The sequence below is a fragment of the Cariama cristata genome, unplaced genomic scaffold, assembly GCF_000690535.1.
Source record: "Cariama cristata isolate BGI_N322 unplaced genomic scaffold, ASM69053v1 scaffold39466, whole genome shotgun sequence".
In the NCBI taxonomy this organism is placed as follows: domain Eukaryota; kingdom Metazoa; phylum Chordata; class Aves; order Cariamiformes; family Cariamidae; genus Cariama; species Cariama cristata.
In genome coordinates this window covers 1-23,173 of record NW_009621108.1, presented here as the reverse complement: position 1 = coordinate 23,173, position 23,173 = coordinate 1, and the positions used below count along the sequence as shown (strand labels likewise).

Here is a 23,173-nt window from a genome sequence, read left to right as displayed (position 1 = left end):
AATCTTCCTCCTCCTGTGTACCTTCAGATTCATCCTCATAGGAGTCACTTTCTACTTTCATTTCATCTTCCTCATTTCTGTCTTGTACTTCTGCTTCATACATCTTCCATAAAGAACTAAGGCCTCCCTCCTTTCTTCCTTCACTCTCCAGAGTAACTGGTAATCTTTGCTCCTTCTCTCCAAAGCTCCCTGTTCTTTCCCTTTCCTCCTCAGGGATTCTTTCCATAGTTTCAGCACTTGCAGAAGCTATATTTACACTCTCAGGTAGCCCTGTCAGATTTACATGGACACCCTCTGCAGCATTAGTTGCAAGTTCTTGAAAAGAGCTGGTGTCTTCTCTCAGGGTTATTAGACCACCTCTCTCCTTTAGAAAACCTGGTGGAACTGATGTTCCAGACAATTTTGTCTCTAGTGTATCACCATCCCGCAACTGCAAAGTATCAAAAACATCATCATCTTGAGGAGTGTCATAGGAATCATCATCATCAATTTGTGGAGTATCATAGACATCACTGTCATCATCATCAACCTGAGGTGTTTCATAGGCATCATTATCACCATCATCAGACTGAGAGGCGTCATCTTCAGAGGCTGCCTCACTACATTCATGCTGCAAGTAGTTACTTTCAAGCTGTGGAATGCCATCACTCCCTTCTACTGACGAGTTGGAACTCGTGTCACACAGAAGTAATGCGTCAAATGTAAGGTTGCTTTCTTCTACTGTTAGCCTTTGTGCTGCGCTGTTACTGTCCCCCACAGCTGGTCCATCATGTATGACAGTATCGCCATCCAGTGAAGGCCTGCAGTGCATGTGTCTGCTGTCTTCTAGACACAGCTTACTATGCACATCAGTACAATCCTCCAAGGACGGCCTGCCATGTACAAAAAGATAGTCCTCTAGGGATGGACTGTTACATGTACCAGCGCTGTGCTGTAGAGGTTGCTCACTATATTCATTATCTTCAAAGCGTAGTGTGTCACCACAGTGACTAACTGAATATAGACTTCCAGAGGAATTGGTGTCTGCACTGATGGATGAACCAAGACTTCTCTGAAAATCACCTTTCTTGCTGTTACCCAGTATCATTCCACTATTGTCAGCTTGCAACACATGAAGCCCACATTTTATACACCTTTTCAGCTCTCTCCAGGTCTCATTATCTGACAAGTCATTCACACTCAAGGAATTTTGTAAGGTTTTATCATTCCTGTTTTCGTTACCCAGACTGTCCGCCACATAAACCTCTTCTTTGTCTGTTTCTGAAATAAGATTTGGATTTGAGTCATTTGGAAGATATTCTTCAACATTTCCCGAATTTGGCTTCTGACTGTTATGCTTGCACAGTTCTGTCCACTCAGAAACCTCCAGAAGACCTCTGAGTGCATTTCTGTTCATGGAATTTTGAGTGCTACCTATCACATTTCTAAGTTCTGTAGGGTTAGTTAACATCTCCTGTGTATACTCTGATTGCTCAGTACCAATAGCATTGCAAACATTTGGTCTACACACATGAAGATCTTCTCCCTGTAAAGATACGTAATTCCCAAAAGCTTCAAACTGATTTAATTTCCTGCTATTAGAAGTGTTCTCAGCATGTGAAAGGTCACCCTGAACACTGCCTGTGACATTATTAAAGTGCACGCTGTCAGCCAACTTTAGGATAATTCCTTTTGGGCTTATGTATTTGTTATTAAACTCCGTTTCTGACACATTGGCATTGTATGCAGCACCATCACCTTCTAGTAACATATTGATGGCTTCTTGCAGTTGTTCATCATATAATAAAACTCTTTTTCCAGTGTTTGCATCCATGTAACTATTTACCATCAGATAAGATATGAATAATTTCTTAGCTTGATCTAAATTATGACATACAGGGTCTTCTGTGCCAGAATCTTCATGTTCCTCACCAAAATCATGAAATGCAGACGGCAGGAATTCATACATCAATAACCATTTTGCAGCAGTTTTACAAGGGGACCCTAATTCTTCTACATTGGGCATTTTATCTGGTAAAGTCACATTGGTCAAAACCGACACAGTATTGATGTCTATTATCCCTGATTGTGCAGCCTTATCTAGACTGACTATTTCACAAGTTTCTGGAATGTAAAGCGCAGCTATCTTCTGTCTATCATTTAGTATTTTGAATGCCAGCTCATTTGTTATCATCTCTTGGTGCAAAGAAGTTGATACGGGGAATATTTCACCAGTGTGAGGCCAAATTAGTCCAACAAAGCCTCTCTGTGCTTCTAATACCAGCAGCGCACTGGTAGAGGATATTAAGTTGCATTGTACAGCTTCATCAACAGTCAAGCGTTGCCCTGAAGTTGGACAAAGGATTCCACCAGTCTGAACCTGATGTGTGAGGATCCCGCAAGCAGTGTCCTGATCTATCACCCCTTGTCTAAAGGCCTCTTCCACAGTCATTTGCTTCCCTGAGTCAGGGTCAATTATACCTCCAGACATTAACTGAGCACCCAGCAGCCTGAACATTGTTTCCCGATCAATGAGTCCTTCATGGGCTGCCCTCAAAATAGTTATCTTCCTTCCACATTTGAATGTGACTCTACCTTTTTCTTGTGGTTTCACAGGTAAGAGTCTTAACCCTGTTTCTTCATGCATTATACTTCTACAAACCATCTGTTCAAGGGAAATCTTCTCAGCACAGTTGGGGTCTATGAGATCTTTACATGTGTCTTGTCTTTCCAGAAGCTTTGTATATAATGTTGGAGAAATCAGGTTTCTCTGGAAAGCATTCTGCAAAGTCAGGTTTTCTCCAGTAGATGGCAAAATCAAGTGCCCACTTGAAAGCTGATTTTCAAGAATTTTGACAGCCAAAGGTTCTGAAATTAGACCTTGTTCTAAAGCTGATACAACTGGAACATTTGATAATGATGATTCTGAAATAAGCTTCTTCGCATTACTTAATTCCTGCAACTGCAACAGAGTCTGCTCATCAATTAAAGCACGAGCTTTAGCTTCTTCCAAATCATAACATACTCCTAATTCTGGACAAATGATTCCAGAAAGGATCAGCTGATTCTCAAGCAATCTAATTCCAGTGTCATAGTCAATAAAACCTTTTAAGACAGACTGAAAGACTGACAGGACTTCTCCAGTCGTTTGGTCAATAACACCAGCAATGACTTTATTCACCTAAAAAGGAATATAAAAGGAAAGCTATCACTATTTCAGACTGTGTATTTTAAATTTTCTTTTGATTTTGAAGGCATGACAAGCATAAAAATCAGGTACTTACCAGGCCTGGAGGAATGCTGTGAATGTTAGCAGCTCAAATGCGCAAGTGATCTATGTCAGTCATTGAACAGCACACGATGTGATAAAAGATTTAAGATCAACATGCATCTGTGAATTGAAAACCTATGCCTTGCATACATAAATAGGGTTAGTGAAAGACAATAGAAGAAATGATTGCAGAGTGAGCAAATAGAATATATACCTGAAAGGCAAATTTTCATGCTTTAAATGTCTATGAAAGGTTAGAATATTCGGAAACAGTATGTGATTCAAAACAACCATGCTATTCATGTTTACAGCATACAGCACTTCTCTATAGACACTCAACAATATGGAATCAGATACTCCAGCATCAAACACTGCATTCAGTTTGCATGGAAAGCATGAAGTCAGTTTGGCAACATTATTTTAACTAATTACACAGACACTGCCTCTATGTGTACACGAGAACACTCATTTCCAACGTAATTTTTGAGAATTCCATATTTAAGATTAAGATCTATTAACAAATGTATTTGTAGTGTCTCAGAGCTAATCACGTTACGTGCTCCCGTTTTCATATCCAGATAAATTTTAAGAAAAATGGAAAGTAGATCTGTTCTAGGACGTTTCCGAGTGATACATGGGAGAGATGAACATGTTATTTTATGGTGTCATTTTTGCAGCAGAAACATAGACTTATCTAGCAGTCAAAGAATGGCTTTCAAGAGAAGAGTTAAGAGATGAATGACTTGTTTATCTTTCTTCATGCAAGGCACGCATTACTAAGACTCTTCACAAAAAAATCTGATGAGCAGAATGTTCATATGCATAGCTAAGGTCACGCACAGTATTCCATAGCAAATACACAAAACCTTCAGCCAATTAAATCTCAAGTTCCTTTACACACTGTTAATTGCAGCTTCCTCTTTTACTGATCAAACGTGGTTCCAAAACCATGCAGTAAATCTCAAAAGAGACTGAAATGTAAGTTTCAATCTTATTACCTTCTCTTCCATCCTTTCATCACCCAGATACTGGGCTTCCTGCAGCTGCTTCAAAGCTTCATTGGATAACAGGCTGTAGCTCTCCTGGAGGCATCTGATTTGCTTTTCCATTTCATTTCTCTCATCATCTGTCATTCTATTAAGAAAAAAGAAAAATGGAAGAATGAGATATCTTGGAGCAATTTGTAACCTGCAGGGAGTGATCTGCTTACCCTTACTCAAAAACGGCAGGGAGGGAAATTGGTAAAAGTAGTCTGAAAAAATATAGCCTAATTATGAGGACGCTCAAGAAACCTACAATCTGCTTGTAGTCATTCAGGAAAAGAAACTACATTAATCTAGAATTTATGTTGACTTATCACTAAAGCATTTAACATTTGCATGTGCCTTTGTCTACTGATTACCAGCCAAGACAGGTAACATAGCTAGCAAGGAGTCATGAGATATCTCAGCAATTTAATATCTTAAACAGTCTGATTTCAGACACAGATGAAACAAACTTGTGACATGCAGTTCAAGTACTAATTTATTACTAATTTGTTAATTATTTTGACTTCAAATGAAAATTACTATCTAACATATCTTTCAAGTTCACCAGAGGTATATATACTTAGCCAAATTCTTGACATAAACAAAACTGCACCAAGCTTCCCCAAATGGGAAGACAAAATTATAAAATTAAAGAAAAAACCTGACATATTTGTATGTGAAATGTAATTGGAACTGTAAGATGAGGATATGATTTTAAGCAAACAGTATGTACTGATTCAATTAATTTACATTATTTCAAAAATAAAAAATGGCATACTTGTCACTGTGCTTAGCTAAAAATGACTGAGTAGTCTGCAAAGCTTCAGCTATTTGTTCTTTCTTGGTTGACATTTCATCCAGGGAAATCTGAAAAATAAGCAACTTGTGTTCAAGACTTAATCATGCACATAGATAAAAAGAAAGACAACCAACCAACACAGTAATTCTATCTGGGACTAAACTCAACAGTATAAGAACTTGATTTTTTTTCTTTAAATACTGGTTATTCTTAGAGCGGTATTATTTACTGTGGAATTGTACCATTTACATACGGATAAGTCATTGCGCTATGCCTTTTGGTTAAATAAACTGTCTGTATTAGAAAACTATTGGGTGAGACAAAGAGAATTTATTTTTAAATGTTATTTGTTTGAAAATTAACCAATCACTTATAACCAGTTATTATAGTTGCCACAGTTTAAAGCAGCTCTATAAAGATATGTGTACAATGGTCACATTTAAGAAGTTGCTCACCAAGCTGCGAGAGAACAACTTTTTTAAAAAGCGTACCAGAAGGCCACAAACCTTCAGGAAATTCAATGATGACGACAAATGCAATATCAGACACTCAGAAAAAACAAATTACTTATTAATAGTCTCCCTGCTATAATTTCTGCGTCATCCCCATTAAAGCACTTGTTCTGGCAGAGGAACTTGCGAGAATTTAATCTTTTAACTCTTCTGAGAAACTGCCTGCTGTCTCTTCATAGAAAAGCATTCATTTTGGATAAATAAAGCCAAAGTATCAAAGGGGAGTCTAGGACTTCATTAGCAAGACCAAGATATGTTCAATGTTGGTGCTAAGAGAACTCTAGCAAGGTGCTCAGGCTCTGTATTCAACTGAGTCCGGACACAACCAATTCTGTCCCTGTGTGCATTGTGTCAAAGGGCCTAAACATGGTCTTGAACGGTCTGCCTTTGCCTTCGCAATCGCTGCCAGCAACCCACAATACCACCACTTGGGCTGCTTGGACAGAAACCAAGAGGGCAAACACTGCAGGTATCACACAAGGCAACATCATGAGCAGGCTGAAGTAGCAGGTGGGGTCACGAGCTCCACTTTGCTCGGGGAACTGGCATCTCTGCAGCTGCTGTGTGTGCCCCGTCACTGCTGGCACCAGCTTCTCCACAGACTCCACAGCTACACCCCAGTGCAACCCCAAACCACTGTGTGAAACGTGTTTCAGCTAACATTAGTTAGTCTACATGTTTCTACAAAACTTGTTGAGGCACCTGTGCTAGTGAGTGGAGATACAAAACCAGGCACCTCTAGAAGGCGACGCTACCTTGCCAGGCCGTTTCACAAGGGAAGGAAACACCCTTGGCAAACGCCCATTTCCCACAAGCTGGAGGAAGCCGAGGTGCCTAACTCACAGGTTACTTGCTGAGGGCTCAGGCTGGATGGGGAAGATGCCAGCCATAGTTGCCATGGTAAGCAGAGATGCTCTAAGGAGTTGAGTGCTGGCCCAACGCTGACAAAGGTTTGCACTGTTGTCATTAACAAGGGCTGAAAAAGACCAGTGTTGAATGTTTTTGCAAATCCTGATCCTAATTGTTAGTGATTGAGCAATCAATATGCTTGAATCAGTACAAGTTTACTTCCTCCTATAGATATAGGGACAAACTCAGTAACAGAACTAGTACTGGTCCTCTACGAACGAGCAGTGCACTGGGACTGGTGGCCATTGGGACTGCAGTAGTGACGACTTGCCCGACAGCAAGCTTGATTTATGCACGGTCTGCTCCAGCGGCTCTAAGTGGCACCAGCATGTGTGATCAAAAACACAGGAACAGCCTGCCAGGAGGGCCAAAATCACGTTTGCATGACCGCACACCCAGCCCTGTACTGAGGGATGTAGAAAAGATACTGCTTCGTCTCTCTGCTGCTCAGTGCACAGGTAGACCATCACCTACTGAAATCTTTTTAGGCATCACTAAGCTATTTTGTGGGACAAGCCTAGCAAGGGAGCTGTTAGAAATGACAGGAAATTTCGCAAATGGAAATTTATGGTCCGAGTTACAACCGTACACAACAATGTACCTGTTAAATACAAAGGCGGCAAGACTGGGCCACTCCAGCAGCCAGTGGACTAGTGTGATAATAAAGAGGGTTCAGTCAACACCTGCTGTATTCCCTCAGACAGCAGTTTCGACTATCGCGTAAGGGGACTCCTCAAAACAACTTTTTAAAAGCAAATAAATAGAAACCTGGCCCTCAGGCCCCTCCTGCCAACTCTCTCCTTCCTGGTGCCAGGGTAGAAGTTACCAGACTTATTCACAGAACTATTTCAGGATGAGGGGGCAGACCTACGAAGTGCCATCCTGCCAGGATGCACTGTCCCTCTATAAAGACTGAGTTACAGTCTGCAGGGTCTACTTTTTCTAAAATGGCATTCTGCAGTATCAGAATACATCACACACCAGGCCTGTAAAAAGCAGCTTGCATTTCTTCCTGAGTAATATGTTTGTGTCCCTAAAGGTTGATGTTCATTTACCCAACCCTCTGCTCACAACCAAATGTGAATTTACATCTTTAGTAAAATGTGGATGGTGATTTGAAGAAAAAAGTATTTGTGGAATATTTTGTCATTTTAATCAATGCAGAAAGCTAAGAAGAGGAAGTGGTATTTTGCCAAAAGGCATCTGTGTACCTGCTGCTTAGGCAAATCTGTCTTTTCAGCCTTTTCTCCTTCTTCTTTGCTGAGTGTCTTGCTGAGGTTTGACACCCATTTCAGTAAATCCCCAGCTTTCTCAACATGTTCCTTCTTTTCTTCTTCCACTGACTTCTGACGAGCACCGCGAATTGTAAAAAACATGTAAATATAAATTGTTGGAATATTTAACATGAATGTCCACAGAAACACAATTCTACCACAATGGCAGTATTATCACATAAACATAATGCAATTTCTTTTTATTTACCACTGCATGCATTACTATGACACTTTGATGTAGGAACAAAAATGTCACATAATTATAGACATTAACAAAATAATTCCTCAAATTATTTATAATTATGATTACGGTGCTTATTCATACACATGTACATTCATTATAAAACGACTGATATTAAGAAAAAATATTGCTTCCCAGCCACTACTCAGCAGATAAAATCTAAACAACATTTGCATATAAAGTACTTTTGAATTGCTGCCTTTGCATTACCCTCAGGTGTGGATATGTGCAGCCAGCATAGGCTATCAGTATTTTGCAATCCGTGCACATGGAATACTAAATTATAATTAGGAAGAATACATTGCTTTTATGTCTACAGAAACAAGAACAATAAAAGTAATATACTGAGACATTTCATCTTTTTCTGCACAGGAAAATACTTTTCTTTTTATAGTAGTACAGTCTGTTAGTAGTTTCTAATTTATCAATACTTAGAAAACACGCTTAAGCCCTTCCATGTATCACAAGTAAAAATGAAGACATTTTATTTCAATGGAATTTTTAAAAATTTGATATGTAATTGGAATTCATTTGCCTCTTACAGCATGAAAATAATTCTAAAAATAAAAATAAAAATTGTTACCTTAAGTGATTGAAAAAATTAGGATATGTAACTTTATGTTGTCAGTAGCCCATTAAAATAAATACCAGTGTGAGAAAAATTACTTACGCGTACGCATTTACTGGACTGCAGATTTAACCCTTGTATACTTTATTGCCACTCTGCAGATATCATTTATTTTACAAAACTGATTTGTAATATTAAATTATCGGGTCACATGAAATACTGCACCATCTTCATTTGCAAAACGGGCAATCCCTTTCAATTTCTAATATAAGAATCTGATTCTTGTCTCACCTAAATCTACCCGTTTTACACTAATGTTAACTTCACTAACCTCAGTATAACTTCTAATTTACACTATCTACATGTAGATAATGTCAGACAAGGCCTTCAGGTAAAGACTGAACACGCAGTCTGCATTCTGAAATTATGAATCTGCCTAAGTTTATCTATAAATTTCAACTTTGTAAGAAGTAGTATCTAATTCCAATTTTAGTAGTTTATACTAATTAGTGGTTTGTACTAATCAGTTTTACAGTAATTCATGATTACATTAGAAAACACCATTTATGATTTTCCATGAAGGCCATCGTAGATCTTTTTCCTTGACTCGAATAGGTTTTAACGCAAGCCCTGAAATAAGTACTAATATCTTTCTTCCATCATGAATTATAGTAAAGACTGGAAATTCCCACCTTCATGGGCTGAGCTGCTTCTAACAATCGCAGCCCAGTGTGGCAATCAAAAACGGTTCTCTCTAAAGCTTCCTTGTAGGTTAACTTCTTCTTCGTTTTGGGGCATGTTATAACTTTAACATACAATTTTTCATCTTTCATCTTTGTAGCTGTGACAGCATCAATAATACCAATCTTAATTGCATCTTCCATTGTTAATCTGGAATGAGACTTTGGATCTATCAACCCACCAGTCAAGTACTGATACTCCAGGCAGCGCATGCCCATTTCTTTATCTATCGCATTTAAATGCACAGCTTCAACAGCTGACATAACTGTGTTCCTTACAGGGTGAATGATCCCAGTGAAGATTAGTTCACACTGCTGGATTTGCTTGGCACAGCCATCATCGATTAACTCCCTTTGCAAAGCTTCTGACACACTGTACTTTTTCCCAGTAAACGGATCAATTATGCCTCCTGTACTAACCTGAGCTTCAAGACATCGGAGGGCAGTAATTCTATCTACTAAGTTTTTGCGTGAGGCTTTTAAGACTGGAATTCTTTCATTGGTTTCAGAAAGCCAGAACCCTGCAATAGGACTGTTTAAATCTTTATTTGCCTGTGAACTGCTAACTAAAATATCACCAAACTCATTAGCTGTGATTAAACCCTCCTTATATTTATTGATTAATGCTCTGCCAATTCTACCCTGATTTAAGGTCTCCTCGATATTAAACTGTACACCGGTTTTAAGATCTGTAAGCAAAAGAAAAGAATTCCCATCAGAGTCAAAACAAGTAGACTCCTTCCAATCAAATTCCTGTTTTGAAAGCTCGAGATATGTAGCTTTATCAACACAATTTTTTAGATAAGCCTCGTACGAGGTCATTTCTGCTCCTGTTTTGACATCTACTACAGAAATTTTATGACTTTTCTCTGGTGATGGGCTGGTTATTTTCCTTTCACCAACTGGAAGTAGAAAGCATTTACTGCTTACACTGAACAAACACATTTTCAGCAAATCACAGTAGTATACAGCTTTCCTGTTGTTTGGATTGTGAAAACATTTCGCATTACTAGAAGGTTCATGCAAAAACTTTAAAATTGTGTTATTAAGCAAGCCAAGATGCACAGCGGTTTCCGGAGGTACACGAACACTTCTTACAGGATCAATGACCCCCCCACTTGCAATTTGAGCCTCAAGGATATTTTTACCTTTTTGTCTTTCTAAGAGTCGAGCTTCCATAGCCTGATACACAGAGATCACTTTCCCAGAACAGCAATAGCCCAAAACAGCTTTCTCTGCCTCAAGTAGTCTACTCTTGAATTCATTATCTGCAAGCCCTCTAACAACTGAATCATCAACAGAGAATTTCTGACCTGTTGTGGGATCAATGATGAAACCAGTAGCTGCCTGGGCCTCTAAAAATGCTAATGCCAATGCTTTTCCTATGATTCTTCTCTTCCCTGCTAAAGCAAAAGAGACTACCTCCTTGCTGGATTCAAGGTACAGCCCAGCTATAGCTGTAGGTTTAGTCAAAAATTTTTCAAGACTTTTCTGAACCTCATCAATAGTTTTCTGCCCTGAACGGAGCTGCTCAACTGTGAGCCTGTCTAGAAGTTTAACTTCAGTCAACTGTCTGGCAGTTACATTATGTCGGAGACCTTGAAATTTAATATCATCATATTCCTCTGTAAAATATTCCGACTGCATAGCATCATCAACAGTTTTCAAAATCTTTGCAAAATCTTCTTTCCTAAACCCTTCAGATGTTTTGTATCCCTCAAACATTCTCTCTTCGTTACCAAAAGTCTTGTCATTTTCTTGGTTTAATGTTGTGACTTCAACATGCATGTCATACTGCTTGTTCTTCACTATCTGTAAATAGGAATTTTTTGACACAGTGAGAAATACATCTGCAGAACTATGCTGTACATAATTCACTCCTAAATCCACCACCAGAGAAACAAAAGGGAGAACTTGAATTAAGTCAGAAAGGAGAACTGCTACTAGCATTGGAGAGCAGAGAAATATAGCTAGCTAGAGTTTTAAAGTGCATTTGCCATTTCAAATATTTATTCAATAACAATATGACTAGATTAAGCAACAGTAACTGTTGTTTGTTACTATACAAACTTAGTGCAGTTAATCAAAGTTTATTTTGACCAACAATGATACAATAGTGTATGTGAATTCCTATTTCTATAAACTTTTAAAATAATGTTGTTTCTTAGATATTAACAAACCTGCTACAAAGGTCTAATGAAAAGCTTTTTGTGTTATGTAAGAATGAAGCAGTTCCCCTCACCAAGGTAAGAACATAAGAAACATTAGAGAGAATACAGAATAGTGATAAAGTATAACTAAAACCAACCAACCAAATAAAAAAATAGAATAGTAAAAACCAGCACTAGGAAGGCAAACTCTAAGAAAACATAGTGTGTACCTCCAAGGGATGCAGTTTTACTACTCCTAATTCATGTTTTGTGTCTTCACCATGTCTAATAGTTTGTCTGTAACTGTGTAGCTTCCTGTTTCTCAATTTGTCCCTTTCAGATGTTCCAGAGATTTGGCTTGCTTTATCAAAAGTTATTTGGAACTGTGTACTCATTTGAGAAACAAACTCTGTAAAAGATTGTGGGCCTGAATCTTCTTCTAGGGTTTGGTTTATTCTTGACATCTGGACCTGCACCTCTCTCGGTATTGTATCATCAGCACTCACATACAATGTATTGTCTTGAATTTGATTAGATTTAAAACCTGATCTCTCCTCTTTCTGTCTTAACAAAGGTGAGCTAGGTTTTGCATGTGGAGGAAGCTGTTCAAAGTCTCTAGCTGCAGTGTCACTCAGGTCATTCCTTCTTCTCTCACAGTTCAATTTAAATCCAGAATCTTGGAGTTTATTATTTTGCTGAACTTCATTCTGAAACGAAAGAAACCTGTGTTCCCCCTCGCTGACCTGCAGATCCATTTTCTGTTTCAAGCTCTCAACTGTGCACTTCTGAGCTTCCAATTCTTCCTCAAGTTTCCTGCACTTCTGGTGATAGTCCATTTCAGCCTGCTTCCCTTGCTGTAGCTGCTCGTGACATTTTTTAAGCCTTTCTTGCAGATCTTCCATTTGTATCTTGTACAACATGATGTTTTCCTCAGTCTGCTGAAGAGCAACACATTCTAGTTTTATGCCAGAAATGTCCTTTTCTGTAATGCTATGGGATTCCAGTAGTTTTTCAACTTTTTTCCTGAATTCCTCTGCAGAGTGTTTAAACTTAATGGATTCTTCCTGAAACAGAATCATCTTCTTGTGTGCCATTTGTTCATCCAGAGTCTTCTGATGGAGTTCATCCTGTAATTTTTTTAATTTATTACTTAGCTCTTGTATATGAGATTGTTGTAGTTGTATCTTCTGCTCACTCACTCTCTTTTCCATAGTTAGAGCATTCACTTGGGCATTTAGATTTTTAACCTCCCGGTCAACGGTTAAGGTGGAAGCACTTTGTTTATCCCATTTCTGTTTATATTCACTAGCTAAGTCTTTTGTTTTTGCTAGATCAACTTCTAGGCTTTTGATTTTACATATGAATTCTTGCTCAATTTTTGTTTGCTTGTGCAATTGTTCATTTGTTGTACGTAGTTGCTCTTTGAAACCATCAGCTAGGGCTTTTAATGCATCATTTTTCCTCTGAATACTTTGTTTTTCCAAAGTTGTCTTCTCTGATTCAGATTGAATTTGCTTCATCAATAGTTTTGTTTCAGTATTCCATTTATTAAGGTCCTCTATCTTTTGTTTCAATGTTTCTGACACCTGATTACTTTTGGCTAATTCATTCTTTAGCATCTGAATTTCCTGCTGGTTTTCTTTTTCTACTTTTGCTTTTTGAAGCAATTGTTCTTGAATTTTCTTACATTGGTCTTGAAGATTATTTGCTTCCCCTTTGCATGACTGTGTTCTGTGTTCAGCAGCCAGCTTCTCTTTTTGAAGAGAACTGATTTGTGAATTTAAGTGTCTGATAGTGATTTCACTTTTTGTCTGTGATCTAGTTAATTCCTCTACTTCTCTTTTTAGCTGTGTCTTTTCTTGTTGAACAGATTTCAGCTCCTCCTGATAGTTCATCTTAATTTTCTTAAGATCTATAGCTTCTTGCATCACTTCTTCAGCTTTACCCGTGGTTCTATGTAGCTGCTTGTCCAGTTCTTTCAACTGTTGCAAATATCCCTGCTCTACTTGGTCTTTTTCCTCCAACTTAATTTTTAGGTATTTAACATCACTATAGACTTTATCCAGTTTTTCTTTTAATAAACGAGACTTCTCTTCTGTTGATGATTTCTCAAGCTCAATTTCATTCAGTTCGTATTTCAGGTCTTTAATGGTTTTATCAGCTTTTTTGTTAGCAAGGGTTAGCTCATCTATTTTCTGTTTAAGATCTTCTACTTTTTTGGCTTCTTGTTTCTTGTGGAAACTTGTAATTTCAGAACCAGTCCTACACTGGCTGCCTTGCCCAGCCGTTAAAGTTGCCAGGGGAGTTTTTCTAGTTACAGAGTATCTGCCTTCAACCCCCCCCTCCTCGTCCCCCCTCCCCCAGCCGTTAAAGTTGCCAGGGAAGTTTTTCTAGTTACAGAGTATCTGCCTTCAACCACCCTCCTTCTAGTTTCAGCTCGCTCTCCTTCTTGCAGCTTTATTTCTGGTAGGTTCCCTTTAAATTCAAGATCTTGTTCCATTTGCTTTATCAGTTTCATAAGTTTCTCCTCTCCTTCCATTTTTTTCTTCAGTTCCTGCATTAAGGTTTTTTTTTGTTGCTCTAAATCATGAAGATTAGTATCTTTTCTTCTCAGATGCTCTTCAAGGTTTCTTCTGGTAAAGGTGCTTTCTTCTATTTGATTCCGAAAAGCATGGAGGTTTTCTTCCAGTATACCTCTTTGAGTCTCTGCCTGAAAAATGAGCTGCCTTGCACACTCCAGCTCCTGCTCTGTGTCCGCTTTCTCTTTTGCAATGCTTTCTAGATCTATACGACACTGCTTTGCCTCTTGTTCAGCCTTGGTCTTCTGAAGACAGATCTCTTCCATGTCCTTTTGCTGCTTCTTCCGCTCTTTTTCTGCAGCTTCCCTCACTTTAGGGAGCTCCTGTTCCACTTGGAATTTTTGTTTCTTCATATCCTCCAACATCTCCTCAAGTGCTTTTACCCTTCCCATGAGTTTTCTGTTCTCATCAATTGTGCTATTTTGCTGTGCCATCAGATCTGAATATGCCTCACACACTGATGCTTCCTTATTCTTTAAAATCTATAAAAGAATGAGATAAGTTGGAGTGTACTTTTTGTAATACAGCACATGAAACTCATTAGGCTCTTTGAAAAGTAGAATGGAAAATACTTACTTATATATATACGGTATGTCCAGAAAGTAGAACGAGCAGTTCCCACCACCAGCACCTTCTCTTGAAGGCTTCCAGAAGTTACCATTACCCAAATATGAAACCCTTCATAAAGACATCCACAAAGTGAAGAAGTCCTGAAGCCTCTCACTTCAGTCAGATGCCTCTTAGAGGTAAGCAGTGTCAAAAAACAGCTTGCATATGCTTTTTCTCCAAACAAACAGGTAGAGTAAACACTGAGCCAAACAGTATGTGCAAGAATTCCCGAGGAGAAAGTGGCCTACCATTTCCGGATCAAATCAGTAGGAACTGGAAGAAGGATTTTATGCTTGCAAGCAAAAATAACACAAAAGAAGTCTGGAAATCCCCTCCAAGAAAAGTAACAGTATCTAGAGCTAAAGCCAAGATGCATCATATCCAGAAAGAGAAGTATCTAAACTCCAGTACATCTATGCTCTGTAGTGTGCTCCACAGTCCCAGTGCCTCCACTGGCTCAGCTGGGGGACTAGTAAGAGCACAGCTGTTCTGCAGTGTAGACACAGTCAGAAGTATAAACATGGTAATTAGGAAAATCCTAGTGGAAACCAGTCAGCTAGTAGTCTCCGTATGTTGGCAGATCAAGGGAAACTCTTATAAGCAAGATGTGTATTCACCAGTAATGGCATGGTTGAAACCACACATACCTTGTCTTCATTACCACTTATTATGGTGTTAGTTACCAAATGTGAGTTAACATGAGGTAAGAACACACCTATATTCCTATGATCATACAAACATGACATGAAAGGTAATTATAGTAACACTTTCAAATAAACAAAATGTTGGTTTAGGTCCATTTTCTGTATGATACATGAAACTTATTTCCTAAAAGGCTAATGCAAAGGCAGCTTCTTCAGTTCCTCCCTGTATTTCCTGTGCCACAATTTCAAACTGACCCCACCGGATACAAAACATTTAAATTGGTTTCTTATCAGATCTCCTTTTATGCTCCCATAGACACAAAATCTAGTGTATTATGCTTGAAAAAGAAGAACTAAAAATACACATACAGTCACAAACTATGTCTTGTTAGCTTTCATTATTTTTAATCGACACGGTTGTGTATCAGCTCGGTGGAGAAAAGGATAGTAATTAAATAGTAATACAAAATAAACATAAAAATAGATTTATAAAAACTTAAAAAATTTAAGCATCTCAAAATGCACAGTAATTAATATATCATTAGCATATTCATTGTTTCAATTATGTTCAATCAACTTTAAATCACTTGACCTTGACAAATTTTGAGATTCAAATGTTGATTTAGATTGGTTTAGAATCATTCTTAAATTAACTGTTTCACTTGCACTGCATAAAAACTCTGGTACCTTAATAACAGTTGTACTCCTTTTCTCTTCATTATCATTGCCTCTTTTTTTTTGCTTTCTTTTTTTTTCAAGTAAGGTTTTTTCCCCTGTTTTTTCACAGAATGGTTTCTGGAGTTCAGCGTTTTTCCCAGCTACCTTTGTGCTATGACCCTTATCTCTACTGTCCATTTCTGCAACTAGCAATAAATCTTTACATTTCTGACCCTGTTCTAACTTGTATTCTCCACTCTGCTTCTCCACGCTTATATTTATGTTGTCCAAACCACAAATTTTACCCTGTGGTATCTTCTTCTCATTTACTTTCTCTTCGTGACTCAAAAGCTTTTTTGCTAAACCATGTTCTGGTAATGGAAAGTAATCCTGTCCTCCATAAATAATTTCTGAGAGGGCATAAATTGCATTTAAATCACCAGCACTTCCTAACAATTCTGTTCCTAATCTTGGATCACTGTGTGCTGGTGACACTACAAAATCTAATGGATAAGATTCAGATACTTTTGCTGCATACCGATTCTCTGAAATATTTCCTGAAGAAACAGCCAAAATTTCTTGCATTGTACTGTTAGCTTCATTCAGATTTAAATTTGATTTTTCTAGGATTTCGTTTTCTGCTATGAAGTAACTTTTATCCAGAGATGCTCTGTGCAGTTTGTTTGTATCCCTTTCAATACAATCAGAAATGCCTGGATTGCTCACAGATTGCCAATTTAACTTTGTTTTTTCACTTCCATTGTACACTGCCAGCTCTCTGAAAGAGGTTGGAACTTTCTCTAAAGGTATTGCATCCCTTACACCCGAAAGAAAGTCGCCTTTTTCACCACACGCTTGACATTCTCTGTCTTCAGACTTTGAAGTACTATGCCTATTACTTTCTGCAAAGCAATGTTCTTTATGCTGACATTCAGAATGAGTTCTTGGTGAAAAACGTTGCTGCTTGTAAGGGTTGATATCCAGGGCATGCTTTCCAGTTTTTGGAGTAACTTCATCTTCCTTCATTGTTAGCTCAACATTAGTTTCTGACAGCATCTCACATTCTTCCTTTGTTGCAACATGACTGCCTGCCTTTCTTGAAAATTTTTTTCCTGTGGTTTTGTCTATCATTTCCACTTCGGGCAACTTCTTTAATACTCCCTCTTCTTTCTGTCTCTCTCCATTAAGATTTGCTCATTTAACATTTCACCAGGATCATTATTCACACTCACACAGATCTCAGCTGAAACAAGACAACCTTTTCTACCATTTTCTTCTTCTTTACTTTGATTTCCAAAACCCATCAAATTTTCTTGCTCTCTATGTAGCTTATATTCTCTGTGACCACTGAAATTTGAAGGTTGCTTTAACAATCTATCATTTTTAATTTTATCATATCTGTCTACATCTGATTTTATTCTGTCAATTTTCAATTTATTTTCTGTATGTTTAGGTTTACTGGAATAGTTATCTTTTCGCAGATATTCCACATCCATCATGCCTTCATTAGGTGTGTTTTCCTCCCTGAATTCAACAGCTTCATTATATCTCAAATGTTGAAAGACTTCAGCTGACTTCACAGATTGCTGGAGTTCACTCTCTTCTGGTAAGCTCTGAGCATGACAGCACATGGATTAAACCAAGATATCATGGAAAGCATCTTACTTTTTCCTTATTCTGTGCATTCTTAATGCCATTACTGGGAGTTAGGAAGAAAGCCTGGCATGGAAGAAAGTCTTGGAACAATTACAGACTTCAGAGGTCTGATCCCAGAAGGAAAAAACCCTATCATTCCTGTTTTGAAAAGGATTATTCATTTTCTGATTTGCTACCCTGATTACAAAGAAAAAATCCATCAAATCACTTTCAGACTGGAAACCTACTTAGGTTATCTTCAAAGAAGCTATCAAAGATTTAGAAGGCTGCTGGAAGGTGGAGGAGGATGGAAGATGGGGGGTGTTCGATTTCCAAAAAAGCAGTCCTGGAGATTCAGAGCAGATTGAAACTCAAAAGAGTTTAAAAGATTGCATTTTCTCTTGAAGAACATGAAGCCTATTGGCACTCACAGGTTTCTGAATTCTTGTTTCAATTCTTGTTCTTTGTTTCACTTTTTATCCTTGATATCATCAGCATTATTAGTCATACTAAATCCTCAGTTATAATGGCTATTTATCAACATTATATATTTCCATCAGTATGCTCCATCACTTCATGATGCACAAAGACACATGCTCTTAGTATTAGTTTGTCCAGAGGTATTCAACAGCAAGGAAAGTCAATAGACAAAGCCAGCACCAGGATTATGTAACATTCATTTAAGAACTTTTTTTTTTTTTTCTGTAATAAAAGCATTAAAATCTACACTCATGACAGTGTTCTCCAATTTTATGTCATTTATATAGGACTACATTTAATATGGCACAACTAATTTCAGGACTACATTTGCTATGGGCATTACTTTAGACATAAGCACTGTAGAGATTATACCAGAACACTGTAGTTCTTAAAGAATGACTATATAATCTCTTTCAGAGAGAAACATTTCAAAAGCAAGTGAAGAATTTTAAAGTATTTTTTTCTCAATTATTTGGAAGGTTGATTCTGCAGCAAGCACGTATTTTGAGTAATTTGCTCAATTTCAGTAACCTAGTCTTGTTAATAACATTCAACACTAAGCATAAATAAAATGCTGTTTGATCCCAAGGAATCAATACAGTAGAAAGGGAGAAGGAAAAAATATTTAAACATGCCAGAGAAACTTAAGAAATTAATTGAGAGGGCATCACATCTCCCTGTTTAAAGAACTCTCTTATATGTTGTTAAGTGGACCAGAATGTATACTACGGAATATTATGGCCTAGATAGGATATCAACAGCGCATGCACATTGTTTGCCCTCCATCTTAACGTCTGTATTTATCCAAAAGATCAAGCCCTAAAATACTGAAGTATTAAAATGTACTGTAAGTAACTACATCTCCATCAGAATACAGCGAATCATACGGTCCTTCTAGCTGGAAGAACTGGCAAAATGTATGGATGGTATAGGATTTTGCTTATCTGAATGATAATGGCATAATTTAACACTCCTACATTCCTGTATAAAATGCAGTAAGTAAGGCATTTTAGTCTTTCTTATCTGCTGCTAACTTTGTGAGTAATTCCAGCAGGTATATTGCACTTTGTTTGCCTAGCTGCTCTTTTTGCTTGGTTGGCTGCCAGGGGATGACCTACCTCTTCCTCTTCCAGTCTTTTCAAAGAGTCACCTGCAAACTTAATGTACTGGGTCATCAAGGTCACTAAGGCAGTATAACGAGTTCGTAAATCCATGAACTGTTGAGAAACAAGGTGGGGAGGGGGGGAGAGAGAGAAACACTCCCATTAACCTTCAAAGAAGTGATCAACACTACTCTAGAACCTACCCCGATTGTGATTGCAAAATCCTGATTGTGGAATCCAAAATCCTAATTTTGATTCCGAAGTTGAATGACATCAATAGGGTGCACTTGCACAAATAAATCCTAAGGATCTATAAGGAGATCCATAAGGAGAAGAAAGAAAAGACAATGTTTTGATTTCACAGTCACTTGGTTCTTCCCTCCAGTAAGAACAGCTTGTAAGAGAAGAGGGACAAGCAGTGCTGGTCACTACTCCTCTCTCTACCAGTTAGCAGGGAGAGAGATTTACCTTTCCCATCCAAATGAAGCTGATTTGTCTTGGAATCTGTCAAAGTGTCCAGATCTGGTAATTTTTACCATAGCAAAGATGAAAGCTCCTCCTGTTTACTCTGACCAAGATTCAGCCCAGAGGTAGTTCTAAACTGTTTTACTGAGGTACATTTCTCATTAGGCTTTTTATAACTTGGGGGATTTTTGTTCATCAACAGCAATATACTGTCTCATTATCTAAATGCTGCATAATGACCAATAGGATATTTATCACATCATACATCTACAGAGAAAAAAAATAACCTTGCTTGGGTTACCGTATTTAATCATTAATAAATCCTACATCCTATTCTTGCATTCACTCTGTTTTAAGCAAAGACTCAAAAAAACATGTTATCCTGTCATAAGAAATCCATTTACCTCTTGAAGAATGAAGTCTGATGAGCTTTGCATTCTTCGGCGTTTCACAGGAGATTTCTGTTGGGAGTCAACCATAGCTCTGTAGGTCATAGTCTGCAACTCATAGTCCTGTAAAAAGAGAAAATACACAAAATGTTTTCCACAGGACATTGACACTAAAAAAAGGATTCTAAGTATAACATTATTTATTACCTTCACAGCAGCTGAGTATTGTTCTGAATACTTCTGGCATTCATCTATTTTGCTTTGTTTCATTTCAATCTCAGAAACCAGCATCTATAAAATATGAATCTACATCTTCATCTTAAAAAGTGACTTTTATTATTATTATTATTATTATTATTAGCATTTCTACTTTATCTAACATCATGAAATTTACATAATATGCTCATTTCCTCGTGTGTACAAATAATTACATACTCAAGCCCATGTCCTGGCTTTGTCAGGCTTACAGAAGTAGCAAAAAAACCCTGCCAGGTTTAATAGCCGGTGAGTGAACTTAAAAAGAAATTAGGAATATACTACTCCATGCATATAATTTGTTATCTGTTTCTTATTTAAGCTGCACTTCTTTCTTGCAGGAGACAGTTGAGTTTAGCTCTCCTTCCATGAAAATATTTCTATGTCCATAAATACCAAGAGCAGTATTGAATAAAAAAATTATGTGATAAGGAGAGTCCAGAATTTTAGGCACTCTCTAAGGTTTTGCTTTTCTTGCAGATTTGAGGACCAAAACAATCGGGTTTATACAATGGCAACAGTCAGTGAGTGATATATTCATGATCTTAGCTGCATTATAAATATAAAACCATAAAAGCCGGTGATGACTTGGAATTTTACAGTAAGGGCTGAGGGATATAAACACCTCAAATGAAGAAATAAGACTGACATCACTGGGTTAAACTGATATTTTAATTCTTCAGTCATTACAGCAGTGCTTTTCTACAATGAAATCCCTTTCATACCTTATGTTGGTTCAGCTGTTTAGCCAATGCTTTGCTATTTTCAGGATGGATTTCTTGAATCTTTCGTTGAGTATCTTCCACTTGTTGAATCCAAGTGTCCAAAGAATTGTAAGTATCTTTGTAATACTTCAGAGATTTATTAATACCTTCTAAGTCACGCAACCTGATTTTATTTTAGAAGATAAGCCAGACGGGATAAGATGAATATTAAAGATAAAAAGTACAACACTAAGCCAAATACAGCTTTAAACGCTTCAGATGCCTTAGCTCTATTATAGCTCACACTGTAAACATACTAAAATAACACTAAATAAACAGTAAATTAGCTTCTCAAAAACCAAGATTCCCAGCTTGATGAAGCCTTTTCATTTGCCATAAATGACACCCAGGAGAGATCCTGCTACAGAAGAAACTCTGCATATATCCTTCATTAGTGAGCTAAACTGCTTGACTCCATGAGCACAGGAAACCCCAAGCAAGAGGGAGGGCTCTGCAACAGCAATTAATTCTGTTGTAAGAAGTGACAGCATTTCAAATGTGACCTATGTGAATCAAGGAAGAGTGTGCTGTGCTGTGCTGGAGTTAAGTGGTGGTTCACCATACTCTCTGTGCCTCCCACAAAACAATAGGAGTCACACTAAAATATTCTTTAAATATCTTTAAATACAGTATTTAAATATTCTAATGCGTGAAAGCAATTGATTCTGTAAGTCCATTTTTAAATCATGGTTTTGACCTGAAAAGAGAGTGCTGTGTATTTCTTGAAAGTAGTTTCCCTACTGATGAGAATACTGTCAGTTCTTCTTTCATGATCCTTATAGTGTTACTTCAAAGATCATATAAATATGACCACCTCAAAACACTGCAGGATAAACATACTTATTAAACAATTTTTTATAGTTTGACTTGGAATGAATACTTTGAATCGCCCTAGTGCTGTTCTCAATATGCCAAAACAAGACTGAAAAGAGCAAGCAAGGGAAACTGTATTGCTTAGGTTTCATACTTAAGCATGTTTAAAAGCTAATAACTGTGAAAAAGAGAAAGGATCGTAACAGCAGCCCAATATTTATACATACATTTTGTATGATCATCAGTGTTAAGCTGTTAGGAAGCAGCAGAGCAAACATTTGCAGAAAGAAGCTTGTTTACAGGTCCATGTTGCAACTACCACAATCTGTCCTATATACACTAGAAGCCACTATATATTAACAGTCATTTTTCAGCATCTCCTATTCACAGTACAGTACTGTGAGGACAGCATATGGTTCATGTTTGCTCTCTGAGGAAATAAGGACACTTCAGTCTCTCATAAAACTACTGCTTTGTCATTTAACTTATGCCACGTTATCAAACAATGAAAAATCTGAGGTGGATTTAAAGCTAGTCATTCTGCAGTCAGCTTTAAATGAGTCAGCTTTTGCCCATCTTCCTTTTAACTTCCAGCAATGTTAGAGACAGCTAAACTAGTTAACTACAAGTGAATAACTTCAGTATTGCACCTGAATGGATATTCACCCCTTAGAAAAGGAGGACAAAAACGTGAAAGGTTGTTGTGTGAACTTTTACACCAACAGCACTATTTTTGATGTTCTTGTTCAGGTTTACCTATAATGACACACTAAAGTAGATTTTAAAGAAAATAAACTCAGGCTGTGTAGTACAGACTTCTTTAACTTGTCTCCTTTACATATATGAAACAGAACTACAGAGACTGATAGAAAAAGTATTTCCAGGAATGTCATGAATGGACATCTGCTTCAGAATTACGGGTAGGTGTGTTCTGCTGTATCTGCACATCTGTGTAGGCATGTGCATTTCAGTAACGTTTGCCCGTATCATCCTGACAGTAATACTGAAAGGCTGAATTTAGAGCAACATCTCAACTGGATATTGAGGCTGCAAAAAAACAGTCGCACACCAAAAGAAAATACCAGCACTTCACCAAAAGTTATTGTGACAAAATTATCACAGAAGTCAATGGAAGCTAAGGACTTCCAGATCTAGCACTGGAATCTTCAAGAGCAAGTTAACATGAATCCAATCATAACTGAGGAATCAGTTCATCAGTTTAGCCTGTCAGAACTAATTATGTGAAGAAACAGATGGTATCTCCATAGGACAGCAAGGCATTTCTGCAGGCTTTTTTTTGTTGGGGGGG

At 37.7% G+C, this 23,173-nt stretch overlaps 1 protein-coding gene across 1 annotated transcript; it reads right to left on the bottom strand.

Moving 5' to 3' along the window:
* Positions 1-9,240: 9,240 nt before the first annotated feature.
* On the bottom strand, positions 9,241-21,175 carry LOC104162984 (plectin-like; the record flags this gene model as incomplete). The annotated part of the gene is made up of 7 exons (XM_009701838.1): positions 9,241-11,133; positions 11,702-13,800; positions 13,881-14,532; positions 19,194-19,292; positions 20,048-20,155; positions 20,240-20,323; positions 21,013-21,175. Coding segments are annotated over 7 exons (5,098 nt in total), but the record flags the coding sequence as incomplete, so codon positions are not given.
* Between the last annotated feature and the right edge of the window lie 1,998 nt (positions 21,176-23,173).